Source organism: Mytilus galloprovincialis, chromosome 2 (genome assembly GCF_965363235.1).
Source record: "Mytilus galloprovincialis chromosome 2, xbMytGall1.hap1.1, whole genome shotgun sequence".
Taxonomy (NCBI): domain Eukaryota; kingdom Metazoa; phylum Mollusca; class Bivalvia; order Mytilida; family Mytilidae; genus Mytilus; species Mytilus galloprovincialis.
Genome location: NC_134839.1, coordinates 97847692 through 97866989, shown reverse-complemented (window position 1 = coordinate 97866989; position 19298 = coordinate 97847692). Strand labels below are relative to the sequence as shown.

Here is a 19298-nt window from a genome sequence, read left to right as displayed (position 1 = left end):
TTTTTTTTTTTTTTTTTTTTTTTTTTTTTTTTTTATCATTTTACACAATATACTTTCCAGTATCCAAATAATTTGTACATGACTTTGTAATGTTTTTCACTGAAAACGTAGCATTGAAGTGTATTTTCCGGAACTTTGCCGAGTATAACCGGAATGCCATGCGATAACGTTATGGAAAGGCATGTGATAACAGTTGAAGCATGTGATAAACTTTTCATATCAGCCCGCTAAGCGCCAATTCGAAAAATATGGAATATACGTTAATATAATGCTATTATTAGACAGTAAAATCATATGTTATTTAGTCTAAGTATATGATAAAACTTATTTGTACATATTTATTCATTAAATTTGAAGAATTGCCTAAGTCGTGTGATATGACTTTTGTTAACAACTGCTTCCGGTTTTTATCAACTGATTCCGTTTCATATCAACCGCTTCCGGTTATTATCGCATGCTTTAACGTTATCGTATAACATTTCAACGTCTTCCGGACAATTCTGGAAAATATAACTCACTGGTACGTTTCTTTGTGTAAAACATAACAAAGTTGGATACAAAAAAACTTTAGAAATCAGGAAAACATATTATTAAAAAATGCGAAACAAATCTTACAATAAAAGCATTTTTTTAAGTTTTAAAAAAGGTTTTTGTCTGTATATCTTCTGTTGAAGTATATGATAAAAAGAACATAACATGTCATTTTTCATATCAGACCCCTTATCAGCCTATAGTCAAACCAGATGCTCCGCAGGGCGCAGCTTTATTCGACCGCAGAGGTTGAACCCTGAACGGTTGGGGCAAGTATGGACACAACATTCAAGCTGGATTCAGATCTAAATTTGGAATGTGATTAAATAGTTGACACAGCATAGGTTTCCGACACAGAATGAATGTGGTCTAATGAACTTAAAATATTTTTTTTGCCTTTGAGCAATTCACTATGCTGTTGAAAAAATGTTTGAAGAAATTTTCTTTTTATTTATGAAATCTGAAATAAGAAAAATTTAACCCCCCCCCCATTTTTTTCACATCCCCCTTTCCCTTTTTCCAAAACTGATCTCAATTCAAATTTCTAATGGAGTTTGCAACAATAACTACTCATTTAAATACATCATAAAATATTAAAATGTAAAATAAAGTGCTTGTTATCACTGAATGGTAAAGATTGTTTTAATTTATCAGTTGGTAGTAAAAGTGAATATACATTGTATATTGTATAAAACAATGATTTAAGTTGATTCAACTACTATTCTGGACAAAGAAAGATAACTCCAATTGAAAATTTCTTGCTATTGCACAATATTGTGCAATTAGATATTTCATGCTATTGCGCAATACTGTGCAATTGAAAATATTTGCTACTGCACAATACTGTGCAATTGAAGATTTCTTGCTATTGCGCAATAGTGGCAATTGAAAATTTTTTGCTATTGCACAATACTGTGCAATTGAAGATTTCTTACTATTGCTGAATACTGTGCAATTGAAAATTTCTTGCTATTGCACAATACTTTATATAATAATTTTGGATCCTGATTTGAACCAACTTGAAAACTGGGCCCATAATAAAAAATCTAAGTACATGTTTAGATTCAGCATATCAAAAAAGCCCAAGAATTCAATTTTTGTTAAAATCAAACTTAGTTTAATATTGGACCCTTTGGACTTTAATGTAGACCAATTTGAAAACGGGACCAACAATTAAGAATCTACATACAGTTAGATTTGGCATATCAAAGAACCCCAATTATTCAATTTTTGATGAAATCAAACAAAGTTTAATTTTGGACCCTAATTTTGACCAACTTGAAAACTGGGCCAATAATCAAAAATCTAAGTACATTTTTAGATTCAGCATATCAAAGAACCCCAAGGATTCAATTTTTGTTAAAATCAAACTAAGTTTAATTTGGACCCTTTGGACCTTAATGTAGACCAATTTGAAAACGGGACCAAAAATTAAGAATCTACATACACAGTTAGATTCGGCATATCAAAGAGCCCCAATTATTCAATTTTTGATGAAATCAAACAAAGTTCAATTTTGGACCCTTTATTCCTAAACTGTTGGGACCAAAACTCCCAAAATCAAAGCCAACCTTCTTTTTATGGTTATAAACCTTGTGTTTAAATTTCATAGATTTCTATTTACGTATACTTAAGTTATGGTGCGAAAACCAAGAATAATGCTTATTTGGGCCCCTTTTTGGCCCCTAATTCCTAAACTGTTGGGACCTCAACTCCCAAAATCAATCTCAACCTTCCTTTTGTGATCATAAACCTTGTGTTTAAATTTCATTGATTTCTATTTACCTATACTAAAGTTATTGTGCGAAAACCAAGAATAATGCTTATTTGGGCCTTTTTTTGGCCCCTAATTCCTAAACTGTTGGAACCAAAACTCCCAAAATCAATCCCAAGCTTCCTTTTGTGGTCATAAACCTTGTGTCACAATTTCATAGATTTCTATTTACTTAAACTAAAGTTATAGTGCGAAAACCAAGAAAATGCTTATTTGGGCCCTTTTTGGCCCCTAATTCCTAAAATGTTGGGACCAAAACTCCCAAAATCAATCCCAACCTTCCTTTTGTGGTCATAAACCTTGTGTTAAAATTTCATAGATTTCTATTCACTTTTACTAAAGTTAGAGTGCGAAAACTAAAAGTATTCGGACGACGACGTAGCAGACGACGACGCCAACATCATACCAATATACGACCAAAATATTTTCAATTTTTGCGGTTGTATAATCATCCCTCACCCTGTCGGCTCTTGGGCTGATATCATGACCTAGGGCTGATAAGGGGTCTGGTATGAAAATTGCCATGTTATAATCTATATTACGGAAGCCTTTTAGTGCCATGCTAGTCTCCTTTTTACAATTTGATATAACAAATTATTTATTTGATATAACAGATTATTAAGTTGATATAACAGATTATTAATTTTATATCATAAACAGGTTATTAATTTGATATAACAAATTGTCAATTGATATAACAAATTGTCAATTTGATATAACAAAATGTAAATTTCTCTACAAATAGTGTGATTTTATCATAATAATGATTAATTAAAAGTTGAATAACCCGAACTGGTGCATTTCGTGTATTAATTGATAGTTCATCTGACATCCAGTAACAAATATACATAATGCATTTTCAAAAGTTTCTATAACCAACCCTGCCCCTTTCCCTTTTATTTGAGACAATTTTCGGGACTTGTTTCTCAATTTTGCATACATGGGACCTGGTTAACAGAAGATTCACTGGAAAATTTGTTATTTATATCCATAATCTTTATTCCTTAAGGAACAAATACTGGATTTTTTTTGTGTCAGATGAAATATAACAGAATATTCCTTCAATTTGTGAAGTATGTTCTATTTTATTAACCATGTAATACAATGTTGGTACATGTAGTTGTATTATTTGGGAGGGGTGTCGCATATGAATGAAATACTGAAGAGAACGAATATGGAGAAATGTTACAAGTATAAATTCAAGATAACTTTATTGTAAAAAAAAGTATTTCTAGAAATCCGGTTCACTTTTCTTATTGTCTAACATTAAGGATGCCCCAAATTGTAAAATACAATGTATAACCATTATTTCCAATATTGAAATGAGGGTTCAATAATGTTCATCTAGAACCCCTATAAAATTGATATGATTAAAAGCTATCAACGTTTACATGTTGACATTTAAACGCCAGGTATGTGATGTGACAATATATAGAAATACAAACTATATCATGACCAAAAAGAACCTAAACAGAAAAGCAAAATTTATAAAGGACAGTCTACTTGTCTTTTTGTTCTCATTGACATGTATCCATCAGTTCATTTTTTTTCATACTTTAAAATCTTTGTGAACATGCCAACATTGTCACTGGGCAAACAAAATCTCACCAGATTTAAAGACATAGAACTCCTAAACATTCTTGAGGACATGAAATTCTGTTGCATGGTTTCAGAGGAGTTGCACCAGTATATCAATCATGTCTAAATTCGAAGTTCAAAGGGGGAATAACTCCTAGAAAATATTGAATCATAATTTATTTTCTGTCCATATGCACACCTAGACAGTATGTAACTCTGCTACTTTTTTTTGAGCCTGTGACCTTTGTTAGTCTTGTATGATTTTTAATTTAAGTACTTTCATATATTTTGGAGTTTAAAATGACGTCCATTATGAACTAGTACATTTTTTTAGGGGCCAGCTACAGCATGCCTTTGGGTGCGGGATTTTCTTGCTGTGTTGAAGACCCATTGTGGCCTTCAGCTGTTTTCTGCTCTTTTAGTCAGGTTGTTTGGGTCTCTTTGACATATTCCCCATTTTAACAATATTCAACCAGATGCTCCGCAGGGCGCAGCTATATACGACCGCAGAGGTTGAACCCTGAACAGATGGGGCAAGTATGGACACAACATTTAAGCTGGATTCAGCTCTAAATTTGGATTGTGATTAAATAGTTGACACAGCATAGGTTTCTGACACAGAATGAATGTGGTCTAATGAACTTAAAATTTTTTTTGCCTTTGAGCAATTCACTATGCTGTTGGATATTAATCCTCTCAAAAAAATGTTTGAAGAAATTTTCTTTTTATTTATGAAATCTGAAATGAGAAAAATTTAACCCCCCCCCCCCCCCATTTTTTTTCACATCCCCCTTTCCCTTTTTCCAAAACTTGATCTCAATTCAAATTCCTGATGGAGTTTGCAACAATAACTACTCATTTAAATACATCATAAAATATTAAAATGTAAAATAAAGTGCTTGTTATCACTGAATGGTAAAGATTGTTTTAATTTATCAGTTGGTAGTAAAAGTGAATATACATTGTATATTGTATAAAACAATGATTTAAGTTGATTCAACTACTATTCTGGACAAAGAAAGATAACTCCAATTGAAAATTTCTTGCTATTGCACAATATTGTGCAATTAGATATTTCTTGCTATTGCGCAATACTGTGCAATTGAAAATATTTGCTATTGCACAATACTGTGCAATTGAAGATTTCTTGCTATTGCACAATACTGTGCAATTGAAAATTGCTTGCTATTGCACAATACTGTGCAATTGAAGATTTCTTGGTATTGCTGAATACTTAATATAATAATTTTGGATCCTGATTTGAACCAACTTGAAAACTGGGCCCATAATCAAAAATCTAAGTATATGTTTAGATTCAGCATATCAAAAAAGCCCAAGAATTCAATTTTTGTTAAAATCAAACAGTTTAATTTTGGGCCCTTTGGACTTTAATGTAGACCAATTTGAAAACGGGACCAAAAATTAAGAATCTACATACACAGTTAGATTTGGCATATCAAAGAACCCCAATTATTCAATTTTTGATGAAATCAAACAAAGTTTAATTTTGGACCCCGATTTGGACCAACTTGAAAACTGGGCCAATAATCAAAAATCTAAGTACATTTTTAGATTCAGCATATCAAAGAACCCCAAGGATTCAATTTTTGTTAAAATCAAACTAAGTTTAATTTTGGACCCTTTGGACCTTAATGTAGACAAATTTGAAAACGGGACCAAAAATTAAGAATCTACATACACAGTTAGATTCGGCATATCAAAGAACCCCAATTATTCAATTTTTGATGAAATCAAACAAAGTTCAATTTTGGACCCTTTGGGCCCCTTATTCCTAAACTGTTGGGACCAAACCTCCCAAAATCAAACCCAACCTTCCTTTTATGGTCATAAACCTTGTGTTTAAATTTCATAGATTTCTATTTACTTATACTAAAGTTATGGTGCGAAAACCAAGAAAAATGCTTATTTGGGCCCCTTTTTGGCCCTTAATTCCTAAACTGTTGGGACCAAAACTCCCAAAATCAATCCCAACCTTCCTTTTGTGTTCATAAACCTTGTGTTTAAATTTCATTGATTTCTATTTACTTATACTAAAGTTATTGTACGAAAACCAAGAATAATGCTTATTTGGGCCCTTTTTTGGCCCCTAACTCCTAAACTGTTGGAACCAAAACGCCCAAAATCAATCCCAACCGTCCTTTTGTGGTCATAAACCTTGTGTCAAAATTTCATAGATTTCTATTTACTTAAACTAAAGTTATAGTGCGAAAACCAAGAAAATGCTTATTTGGGCCCTTTTTGGCCCCTAATTCCTAAAATGTTGGGACCAAAACTCCCAAAATCAATCCCAACCTTCCTTTTGTGGTCATAAACCTTGTGTTAAAATTTCATAGATTTCTATTCACTTTTACTAAAGTTAGAGTGCGAAAACTAAAAGTATTCGGACGACGACGACGATGACGCCAACGTGATAGCAATATATGACCAAAAAATTAAAATTTTTGCGGTCGCATAAAAAGCTTTAATAAATTTTGTTGATTGGTTTCAGAGGAGTTGTACTTACAAACTGTTGTAATAGTATTTTAATATGGCAAAGTTCTGAATTCCAAAGGGCATAAATCCTGGAAAAATTATTGAATCATTATTTTATGTTGATTTGCACATCTACACAGTATGTCTTAATTTCTTCAAAGCTTCATGAATTCATTTTTGTTTGGTTCAGCTGTTACAATCGTATATTAAGGCCAAAATTATAAGTTCAAATGGGCAGGACTCCTAGAAAAAATATATGAGGAATGTGTCCATGGGACACATGATGCCCTCACTTGCATATCATATAACTTTATAAGGGGACATAAACTGAAAAAAACAGTAAAAGTAGCGCTACCCAAATTTGTACTTGATCTGTGTTTTGTGTATAAGTTTCATAACATTTGGTTGAGGCAAATTAAAGTCAGAGAATGGAAACAAAAAATTCAGACATTTTTCTATGGTAAAGGGGTGTAAATCAAGATTATTTAAGCGACCTCACTAAAATTCAAACTTAAACTGTTTTTTTTTGTGGCAATAAGGATTGTATATAAGTTTAAATGATATCAGGTTGAGGCAATCTTAAGTTAGAATACAGAAACCAAAAAAAATTCAGCAATTTGTATACGACCGCAAACTGTCGTCCGAAGACACAGTTGGCTTTTGACAATAACTTAAGTTTAAGTGAATGGATCTCTATGAAATTTTACCAGGTTCAATACCAAAACAGGAAGGTTGGGATTGATTTGGGGGTTATGGTCCTAACAGTTTAGGAATAAGGGGCCAAAAAGAGACCAAAACAAGCATTTTTTTTAGTTTAGAGGCCAAAAACTGTTGGTACCATCAAATCACAAATCAATCACAACCTTCCTTTTGAGATATTGAATCTTCTGGTAAAATTTCATAGAGATCCATTGACTTAAACTAAAGAAATTGTCTGGAAACCAAATGTGTCTTCGGACGACAACGACAATATCATAGCACTATACGATTTGCAGCCATATAAAAATTGTGAAAAAACTGATTCCCCAGACTGAGACAGACAGACAGAGTGCAAACCTAATGTCCCCTCCATTTCGTCTGTATGGGACTAATTACTATGATTTACAGTATTTGGATGAAGCATACTGCTATATAAATATACATCAACCTGTGTCAAACATTTATTTATCAGTTGAATTAAAACAGCTAAAAATACATCACAAAAAAGAATTCATATAATAAATCTAACTATTTCTGATACATAATAAACTTTTATACATTCACACACAAACTACATGTATTCCATGTATATGAAAAATAAAGATGATATAACAACAATTTGGATACAACTAACATATCACATGTTTTTATATTCTGCCTGCTTTAGAATTAAATGCCAACAGCTTAAAAGTAATTGAAAAATTATGCTTTATATTTAATTCTGGATTAAAAATAACAATAACACAAACTAATTTTTCCCCCTAAATCAAAAGAAATATACCATACTTTTATTTCAAATTATTTTCAATTGTGATTCTGAAGAACTCTTAAATATTGATTTCTAAAACTTTATCATAACTAATACAAAATGCATAAAAAACAGTCATCAACAAATTACAAAAAGTTTTTATGCACGACTTAAAAAAAATGCTTGCGACTAATTCATTGAATGAATGAGCCTTGAACACTTGAGTACACTGGTACTAGTTCATAATCACAACTCATATATTTGGCGATTGGTACATATATGATCTGTCATTGTTTATTCTGTTCCTGACAGTCTAAATTAAGGACATTTTGGTTTGGACTTTCAAGATTCAAACTTTCCAATGATATCTTTTTCTTGAAATAAGAAGTAATCCTGAAAAATAAAACGCTAAATTTAAAAGTATTATTAACATAACAAATACACAACAAAGGTGACAACACTGTGTTTGAACAAATATCTTAAAGAACTATACTAGAAAAATATTATAAATATGAACTTTTTTTCATCTTCTCTTTTTTATTTTAGTCTTTAATTTGTAAAAGCTTAAGGAAGTTTTCACAATTTTTTAAGTAAAGATTGCATTAAATGCAATCAAAACCTTATGGGACTGACTTGATATCTAAATGTTCCAAGGCTTATTACAACCTTTTTTTGATACACAACATATAGTGCATTCTATACATTCTATCCATAAACATTTCCAGAAATGTATCAATGTAATGTATGCTCAGATATTCAAGGAACAAAATGATGTTTAACTTGTGAAGAAAATTATATAACTTTTGCAAGGTTCAGGAATCTAATCTAAAAATCTAAATTATGTAATTGTTAAATTGAAGTTATCTTCCTTTGTCTAGAATAACTGTTAAATCAACTACAACCAATGCCATATCTAATAATACTTCCCACTGATAAATTGAAGCAATATTTACAGTTAGTTCAGTGCTGTCAAGCACTTTGATTAAATACATGTGTTCATACAATTAAGGTCTTGCCTATAAGGCTAACACACTACTGTTTCTGTCCTACGAACATATACTTTTGATAGTTTGAAATGATTTAAAAAAAAAATCAATTTGGATGTCATGTGTAAAATGATGCAAGTGATCAGTGTTTAAACCTGGAAGTTGTTAGGGTTTTTAATATGAAAACACATCGTGTCGTATAGTTGACTCATATAAAACCTGAAACCAAATTTCAGAACTCCTTGTAATGTAGTTCCTGAATAACTTCAATAAGATTGACAAAAAAAATAATGGGATGGAAGGCCAGACGTAAAGCAGTTTATTTCTAATGCAGCAAAAAACCTGCAATCTGATTGGTTAATTACCCTGGTGTTAATAACGCCCAATCCTTGTTCACCCCGGGATAAATAAATTTTTGCCAAAATAAAAATAAATAAAATGTAAAAAAATCAAAGGCTCTCAAGAGCCTGTGTCGCTCACCTGTTACTGTATTCACTGATGTTGGCCATCTTGGCTGGTAGGCGGGGTCATTAGACACTTTTTTAAAATAGATACCCTAGAAATGATTGTGGCCAAGTTTGGTTAAATTTGGCCCATAGTTTTAGAAAGAAGATTTTTGTACAAGTTACAAAAATGACAAAAAGTTGTTCAATACTGACTATAAAGGACAATAACTCCTTAAGGGGTTCTCTGACAATTTTGGTCATGTTTACTTATTTGTAGATCTTACTTTGCTGAACATTATTGCTGTTTACAGTTTATCTCTATCTATAATAGTATTCAAGATAATAACCAAAAACTGCAAAATTTCCTTAAAATTATCAATTTTAGGGCACCAACCCAACAACAGGTTGTAGGATTCATCTGAAAAGTTGTGAGGGGATAGATCTTATTCTAATGGACATTTAAATCTTGAAAGATTTGCCCTAAATGTCTTAGTTTCAAAGATATAAAGCAAAATCTGCATTTTACCACTATGTTCTAATTTTAGCCATGTCGGCCATTTTGATTGGTAGGTGGGGTCATCGGACATATTTTTTAAACTATATACCACAATTATGATTGTGGCCAAGTTAGTTTAAATTTGGCCCAGTAGTTTCAGAGAAGAAGATTTTTGTACAAGTTCCAAAAAATGACGAAAAAGTTGTTAAAATTGACTATAAAGGGCAATGACTCCTTAAGGGGTTGACGGACAATTTTGGTCATGTTGACTTATTTGTAGGTCTTATTTTGCTGAACATTATTGCTGTTCACAGTTTATCTCTATCTAAAATAGTATTCAAGATAATAACCAAAAACTGCAAAATTTCCTTAAAATTACCAATTCAGGGGCAGCAACCCAACAACAGGTTGTCCGATTCGTCTGAAAATATCAGGGCAGATAGATCTTGACCTGATCAAAAATTTTACCCCATGTCAAATTTGCTCTCAATGCTTTGGTTTTTGAGTTATAAGCCAAAAACTGTATTTTACCCCTGTGTTCTATTTTTAGCCATGGTGGCCATCTTGGTTTGATGGCCAGGTCATCGGACACATTTTTAAAACTAGATACCCCAATGATGATTGTGACCAAGTTAGTTTAAATTTGGCCCAGTAGTTTCAGAGAAGAAGATTTTTGTACAAGTTCCAAAAAATGACAAAAAAGTTGTTAAAATTGACTATAAAGGGCAATAACTCCTTAAGGGGTTGACTGACAATTTTGGTCATGTTGACTTATTTGTAGGTCTTATTTTGCTGAACATTATTGCTGTTTACAGTTTATCTCTATCTAAAATAGTATTCAAGATAACCAAAAACTGCAAAATTTCCTTAAAATTACCAATTCAGGGGCAGCAACCCAACAACAGGTTGTCCGATTCGTCTGAAAATATCAGGGCAGATAGATCTTGACCTGATCAAAAATTTTACCCTTGTCAAATTTGCTCTCAATGCTTTGGTTTTTGAGTTATAAGCCAAAAACTGTATTTTACCCCTGTGTTCTATTTTTAGCCATGGTGGCCATCTTGGTTTGATGGCCAGGTCATCGGACACATTTTTTAAACTAAATACCCCAATGATGATTGTGGCCAAGTTTGGTTAAATTTGGCCCAGTAGTTTCAGAGGAGAAGATTTTTGTAAAAGTTTACGGACGACGGACAACGGACGCCAAGTGATGAGAAAAGCTTACTTGACCTTTCAGGTCAGGTGAGCTAAAAAAGAAATAAATAAGAAAAATAAATAAAATTGTTTTATTACTAAGTAAATGTTTTAATACCTCATCTTCTAGCACAATTTTTGTTCCACCATATTCAGGTAATAAAACTTTGTCTCCTACTTGCACACTCATTGGTAATGTTTCTCCTTTCTGAAAAAAATTCAATATTAAACAATAAATTCTTCAATCATGCCACAGTAACAAAGCTGTACTCAGCAGCAGTTTTAAAGTTTAATCAAAACAAATAAAACCTAAAAGTTTAAGTATACAGATATCTTTCACAGGGCAAGTCCATTAGTACAAATATCCTCTTTCCCCGTTTATATATTCTACATGAAACACAATAAAAAGATTTTTTTTTAATTTCAGTGTTCTTTCATTAATGTAAAATGTTTTTGCTTATAATAATCCATTATTCCACCTTTCTCCATTCAAGACATTAAAATTTGCCAAATTTAAATGTGAGGCTTGTTGAGTGTTTAAATTTATTTGTTGAGAGAGGAGAATAAGCATATTACATGAGGTTTGATGGTGAAATAGGTTATCACTGAACTAGTATACATATTTGTTTAGGGGCCAGCTGAAGGACACCTCCGGGTGCGGGAGTTTCTCGCTACATTGTACATTGAAGTCCCATTGATGGCCTTCTTCTGCTGTCTGCTCTATGGTTGGGTTGTTGTCGCTTTGACACATTCCCCATTTCCATTCTCAATTTTATTCTCTTTAAACACATTTTAGATGATAATGTAGATGACCTTTATCTTTTTAATGATCTCTTGATACATGTACCATTAAGGTTATAAAATAGGTAAAGGCAGAGTATTATCTTTATTGATTAAAACTAGCTATACCTGTACAAATATTTACTATACATGTACATACATTTGTTTTGGATCCACTGCCAACTGCTAATACAGTAGCATGTTGAATTTTTCCCTGGGCTTTTTCTGGAATCATAAGGCCACTTTTTGTCTTCAATTCTGGAGCAAATCTCTCTACCAGAACTCTGTCAAACATGGGTATAAATTTCTTGAAAGCACGTGCCTGCAATTGGAAAAGATAAAATACATAAATTAAAACTTAAAAGTTTATTCGTCTTCAGGGGTTTATCTGAGTATTTTGGGAAAAAGGACCCTGGCAAGTTTTGGGAATTTTTTAACGCGGTTTTCAATGAAATTGGGAAAAACAACCAATATACCGGATGTTAGTTTTAATGTGTTTTGTTCATTAAATTTTGTTTTGTTGGTGAAAATAAAGTAAAGACTACCTACACCTTCTTTGTTTTTAAATATAACAACATGGCTTTAAAGTTTATTTGAGTATCAAAATAATGAGTTCTAACTTCTTAAAGGATTGTTACATTTTTTTTTGTTTTGACATGAAAATTTGTGAACTAAAATATTTTGAGTTCTGTATAAAATATATCCCGTTTCTATTTAATTTTGTGATCATTTGGGAATTTTACTCCCAAAATTGGGAAAAATGTAGGTTTTTTGCCGTTGGGAATGGGTCCGAAAAGCGGACCCTGTGGAATGCTAGAAAAATCCATGGTCTTATACAAATTCCTTAATTTGTAATTAATTTTGCAAATCAGAAAAGTCAAAGAATCTTAAATAAAATGCATATCAAGTACACAAAGAATTTCATTTAAAAAAATTATATATTTATTTTTAAGTTGTTATTGGCTCTGAATTAGCTTACATTGCTGCTCACAAGGAAGCTATTAAACCAAGAGTTCCAAATGGTGGAGTTGAATTCATCCCTTCTTAAATTTTACAGACACCATCATGAGTTGGTTGACCCTTATGGAGTAACCGTTTCACAGATGATATTGGATATGTTCCTCTTGTCGTAACTAAAATACCCCTTCCCTTTTCATGAATGTGACCAATTGAATTAGACTATTTACCAAATTGGTGATAATACAAGAGGCTCTCAAGAGCCTGAATCGCTCACCTGGTAAACAATGCCTTCGGCCATGTTTTTTGACGAAATAGAAAATAAAACACAAACTTTATTTTATACACCCTACTGATCATTCAAATGAAGTTTGGTTGAATTTGGTTGAGTAGTTTTAGAGAAGATTTTTTAAAGTTAGCAAATATGATGAACAAATTGTGAAAAATTGTCATTAAAGGACAATAACCCCTTAAGGGGTCAATTGACAATTTTGGTCATATTAACTTATTTGTAGATCTTACTTTGCTGATCATTTTTGCTGTTTACAGTTTATCTTTATCTATAATAATATTCAAGATAATGACCAAAAACTGCAAAATTTCCTTAAAATTACTAATTAAGTGGCAGCAACCCAACAATGGGTTGTTTGATTCATCTGAAAATTTCTGGGCTGATAGATCTTGACCTAATGAACATTTTTACCCCAAGTCAGATTTGCTTTAAATGCTTTAGTTTTTGAGATATAAGCCAAAAACTGCATTTGACCCCTATGTTCTATTTTAAGTAACGGCGGCCATGTTTTTTGACGGATCAAAAATCGAAGCACAAACCTTGTGCAGGATAATCTAAGGAACAATCATGCTAAGTTTCATCCAAATCCATTCAGTAGTTTCAGAGGAGAAGATTTTTGAAAAATTGTTAACGACGACAGACGACGATGACGGACGCCAAGTGATGAGAAAAGCTCACATTTCCTTTTAGGAAAGGTGAGCTAAAAACTGCAAAATTACCTTAAAATTACCAATTCAGGGGCAGCAACCTAGCAACGTGTCGTCCGATCCATCTGAATATTTCAGGGCAGATAGATTTTGACCTGATAAACAATTCAACCACAGTCAGATTTGATCTTAATGCTTTGGTTTTTGACATTTTACCCCGATATTCTACTTTTAGCCGTGGCAGCCATCTTGTTTGGATGGCTGGGTCACCCGACACATTTTTTAAACTAGATACCCAAAAGATGATTGTGGCCAAGTTTGGATTAATTTGGCCCAGTAGTTTCAGAGGAGAAGATTTTTGTAAAAGATTACTTAGATTTACGAAAAATGGTTAAAAATTGACTATAAAGGGCAATAACTCCTAAAGGGGTGAATTGACCATTTTGGTCATGTTGACTTATTTGTAAATCTAACTTTGCTGAACATTATTGCTGTTTACAGTTTATCTCTATCTATAATAATATTCAAGATAATAACCAAAACAGCAAAATTTCCTTAAAATTACCAATTCAGGGGCAGCAACCCAACAATGGGTTGTCCAATTCATCTGAAAATTTCAGGGCAGATAGATCTTGACCTGATAAACAATTTAACCTCATGTCAGATTTGCTCTAAATGCTTTGGTTTTTGAGTTATAAGCCAAAAACTGCATTTTACCCCTATGTTCTATTTTTAGCCATGGCAGCTATTTTGGTTGGTTGGCCAGGTCACCGGACACAATTTTCAAACTAGATACCCCAATGATGATTGTGGCCAAGTTTAGTTCAATTTGGCCCAGTAGTTTCAGGAGAAGATTTTTGTAAAAGATAACTAAGATTTATGAACAAGAGGCTCTCAAGAGCCTGAATCGCTCACCTGGTAAACAATGCCTTCGGCCATGTTTTTTTGACGAAATAGAAATTAAAAACACAAACTTTATTTTATACACCGTACTGATCATTTAAATGAAGTTTAGTTGAATTTGGTTGAGTAGTTTTACAGGAGAAGATTTTTTAAAGTTAGCAAATATGATGAACAAATTGTGAAAAATTGTCATTAAAGGACAATAACCCCTTAAGGGGTCAATTGACAATTTTGGTCACATTAACTTATTTGTAGATCTTACTTTGCTGATCATTTTTGCTGTTTACAGTTTATCTTTATCTATAATAATATTCAAGATAATGACCAAAAATTGCAAAAATTTCCTTAAAATTACCAATTAAGTGGCAGCAACCCAACAATGGGTTGTTTGATTCATCTGAAAATTTCAGGGCTGATAGATCTTGACCTAATGAACATTTTTACCCCATGTCAGATTTGCTCTAAATGCTTTAGTTTTTGAGATATAAGCCAAAAACTGCATTTGACCCCTATGTTCTATTTAAAGTAAGGGCGGCCATGTTTTTTGACGGATCAAAAATCGAAGCACACACTTTGTGCAGGATAATCTAAGGAACTATCATGCTAAGTTTCATCCAAATCCATTCAGTAGTTTCAGAGGAGAAGATTTTTTAAAGTTAGCAAATATGATGAACAAATTGTGAAAAATTGTCATTAAAGGACATTTACCCCTTAAGGGGTCAATTGACAATTTTGGTCATATTAACCTATTTGTAGATCTTACTTTGCTGATCATTTTTGCTGTTTACAGTTTATCTTCATCTATAATAATATTCAAGATAATGACCAAAAACTGCAAAATTTCCTTAAAATTACCAATTAAGTGGCAGCAACCCAACAATGGTTTGTTTGATTCATATGAAAATTTCTGGGCTGATAGATCTTGACCTAATGAACATTTTTACCCCATGTCAGATTTGCTCTAAATGCTTCCGTTTTTGAGATATAAGCCAAAACTGCATTTGACCCCTATGTTCTATTTTAAGTAACGGCGGCCATGTTTTTTGACGGATCAAAAATCGAAGCACACACTTTGTGCAGGATAATCTAAGGAACAATCATTTTAAGTTTCATTCAAATCCATTCAGTAGTTTCAGAGGAGAAGATGTTTGAAAAATTGTTAACGACGACAGACGACGACGACGGACGCCAAGTGATGAGAAAAGCTCACATGGCCTTTTAGGCCAGGTGAGCTAAAAATGGTTAAAAATTGACTATAAAGGGCAATAACTCCTAAAGGGGTCAACTGACCATTTCAGTCATGTAACTTATTTTTAGGTCTTACTTTGCTGAACATTTTTGCTGTTTACAGTTTATCTCTACCTATAATAATATTCATGATAATAACCAATCAAAGTGATGGAAATTACTCATGGAAAGATTAGAAGAGTAGTTTGAATTATTTCATATTAAGGTATGGTGGGGAAAAATGAACATAAACAAAGCACTATTGCTGAAAATTGCATTTACAGCAGGTCTTTAGAAGGAAACTTGCTTTTCCAGTATGAGGATAAAATGAGCTTAAATTAAATAATATGGGTCTCTTAATTTGCACAATTTTATTTAAACTGCAGTTTATATCTTATCAAAATTATGTTGCCGGTTCTGAACATGTTTCAAAAAAACAAAAAAAAATCAAAAATTCTTCTAGTAAATGTTACCAACTATCCTTGTAAGACATAAATCTGGACCAACAGCTTAAAACTTTAAAGTGTCAACAAAAAAAATTGAAAAATGTTGTTATGGGGCATTTTGTAAGTTGAAACAGAGGTTATAGGGCATTGAAGATTAAAAGTTTTAGAGTGCCTTTTGGTCAATTTTTAAAGTATTTTTCAACACAGGGCATTGAAAATGTACTTTTTCAACGTAAACCAATTAAAAAACTTTTCTTATTGAAATGTGGATTCTTTCTTGATTGCAAAAATATATATTCACTTCTTATAAAAATTCAAATGACTAAAATAGACATAATGATTGATGGGAACTAAACTAATAAACAATGGTTTGTTATAATTAAAAGTTTTAAAATTTTTAAACTGTTTCAAGCCAATTCCTGATAAAAAAAAAAAGTGTACTAATTTAATTGTTGATTTTAAAATTACAGATGATTATTGGAAATTTATCAAGTAAATTATAGGCCTTACTTGAATACCTTTTATTTAGTCATATTTATATTCATATTTCATTTTTTTTAAGATCTTGTTAATCCATTAATCATTTATCTTTTAGATATAATTTACAGAATCACTTTATGTAATGTAGATCAAAAGTAATTGGCAATAAATAAATCTATCATCCTTATAAATATCAAACATCTAATATATACATTTGTGTATTCAATTATACACAAATGTATATTCAATTATGAGGTCAAATACTTGTGTATTAAGAATTATATTGAGTGGTCTGTATAATTATGTAAGACTGAGGTTGATAGGTAATGTGGTCAATTTGATTGGCAGTTTAGGAGGTGGGGCATTGTAATTACCGTCTCTGATTGTTTAGTGATAATGACAGTTGTCAATCATACTAGTTGAATCAATACCCAGTTACCTAATCAAAATGTTTTTTAAAAGCCTGCACATCAACACACCTTAATGATATACATTCTTGAATGAACTGCTCCAATAATATACCCAGTTTTTTTCAGTTTATATGTGTATTATGTGCACATACATCAGAACCATAGGGAACTATATTTCAGTGTGAATACATTTAGTAACAGTAGCTAACCTGTCCTGTTGTTAGGGAGGCTGGTGCCTAAGTAAAGATTTAGAACAAGTTCTAATCTTTCCAAAAACAGCAAAATTTCCTTAAAATTTCCAATTCAGGGGCAGCAACCCAACAACGGGTTGTCTGATTCATCTGAAAATTTCAGGGCAAATAGATCTTGACCTGATAATCAATTTTTCCCCTGTCAGAATTGCTCTAAATGCTTCGGTTTTTGAGTTACATGTATAAGCCAAAAACTGCATTTGACCCCTATGTTCTATTTTTAGCAATGGCGACCATGTTTGTTGATAGATCAAAACTTCGGATACAATTTATAAACTAGATACCCTAAGGAACATTCAGTTAAAGTTTGGAAGTATTTGGCCTAGTAGTTTCAGAGAAGATTCTTGAAATAGTTTACGACGACAGACGACGACGGACGCCAAGTGATGGCATAAGCTCACTTTGGCCCTTCGGGCCACGTGAGCTAATAACAAACACGACACATGTGGAGTAGATCGGCTTACCCTTCCGGAGCAGTTTTAGTTGTGGTACGTTTTGCTTAGTCTTAGTTTTGTATGTTGTGTCTTTCGCCCCTCTTTTACAGTTACTGGGAATACTATTAATTCATTGCTTTCTGTCTTGCTTATCTGTCCTGTAGGTTGTTTTTGTGCCTTGTACAAACATCAAAATAAGTGTTTCTTAATTTGATAATTTTCTGATGACTGCTTATATCTATTAGGTTGAAATTAGGAATAGGGAAAATAACCTATCAATCAGTTGTACGTAAAAGTGTTATATTGATTCATTGATTGGTATTTAACCCTTTCCTCCATAATGACGCCTTTTGACGCCTGTGTAGTACCTCAGTTGAAACGCTGTCTCCAAAATGTCGTCATCAGACTAAAAAAATGTCTCCAATATGAAAAGGAGATTCATGAGAATATCTGACTTAAATTTCATTGATGAAATATTAGTTTTCACAATGCATTAACATTATTGTTTTGTATTTCTCTGAGTCATCAGAACTTGAAATCTTGACTTAAATTTCATTGATGAAATATTAGTTTTCACAATGCATTAACACTTTAAACCTGATGATTTTTTTAACTGAAAAAAATCCTATGCGAATCAAGTATTTATAAAAAAAATATCCATGGAGTAAAGGGTTAATGGCTAATGCCACTTTCAACACTTGTATGCTAAATTTGTGGTGGTCAGTCTGGGATACTTTCACCACTGACACTGCGGCCCTGAAAGTGAGGACAATATTTAAACAGTGGCAGATCCAGAACTTTTCCTAAAGGGGGGGGGGGGCACTGACTGACCTAAAGGGTGGTCCGCTCCATTCATGCTTCAGTGATTCCCTATATAATCAACCAAATTTTTCCCCTCGAAAGGGGGGGGGGCCCGGGCCCTACAGGGCACGCCTGGATCCGCCTATGTTAAATCACTTCTGCATAAGAATATTAAACAATTCCTTTAAAATGATTGTTTCAAATGTTTGCCAGTTTGGTAAAAATCCTTATTATATATATATTAATTGACTATGACACATTCAATTATTGTGATTTATTCAAATTTATTGTTATCATTCACATTATTTTTTATTGAATGTATGTGCTTTAAAAGTTAACATTAATAAGCTTCTTCGGACTTCGTCCTCTTCACATGTCACACCTGTCTTGTATATACAGTACTACACATATACACAGAAATTATACTGAATTATATATAAAAATGACATGTGAAACGATTTCTCCCACACCCAATACTGCAATAAATTCTAAATAACATTAAAAAAACATTTTGCAAATGACTACACCGGATCTTACCATTGTATTTAGATAGTTGCAACTAAAATGACTAGTCCAGTTAAATCTTTATTAACTGACAATGCTTCGTCCGTTTACGCAACAGAAAACTACCAAGGTCAACTGATGTAAATGTGCCGGCTACAGAATTCTCCAGAATACCGGAACCACGTGTTGGGCCAGTTACTCTCTAATCGACATTCTCTGGT

General features: G+C 32.4%; 1 protein-coding gene across 1 annotated transcript; it reads right to left on the bottom strand.

Annotated features, from left to right (window-relative positions):
- Nucleotides 1-7523: 7523 nt before the first annotated feature.
- On the bottom strand, nt 7524-19270 carry LOC143065035 (10 kDa heat shock protein, mitochondrial-like). The gene is made up of 4 exons (XM_076238327.1): nt 19111-19270; nt 11886-12047; nt 11064-11153; nt 7524-8216 (listed from the first exon to the last, which is right to left on the bottom strand). The coding sequence occupies exons 1-4, from the start codon at nt 19111-19113 to the stop codon at nt 8166-8168; spliced, it is 306 nt and encodes a 101-aa protein (XP_076094442.1). The 5' UTR covers nt 19114-19270; the 3' UTR covers nt 7524-8165.
- Between the last annotated feature and the right edge of the window lie 28 nt (nt 19271-19298).

What these genes read in the sequence shown, in the direction of transcription:
- LOC143065035 (XM_076238327.1), bottom strand. An exon ending in GCAGTGGATCCAAAACAAAT is followed by an intron (nt 11,154 to 11,885) that starts GTATGTACATGT and finishes AATTTTTTTCAG; the next exon opens with AAAGGAGAAACATTACCAAT. An exon ending in AAATTGTGCTAGAAGATGAG is followed by an intron (nt 8,217 to 11,063) that starts GTATTAAAACAT and finishes TTTATTTTTCAG; the next exon opens with GATTACTTCTTATTTCAAGA.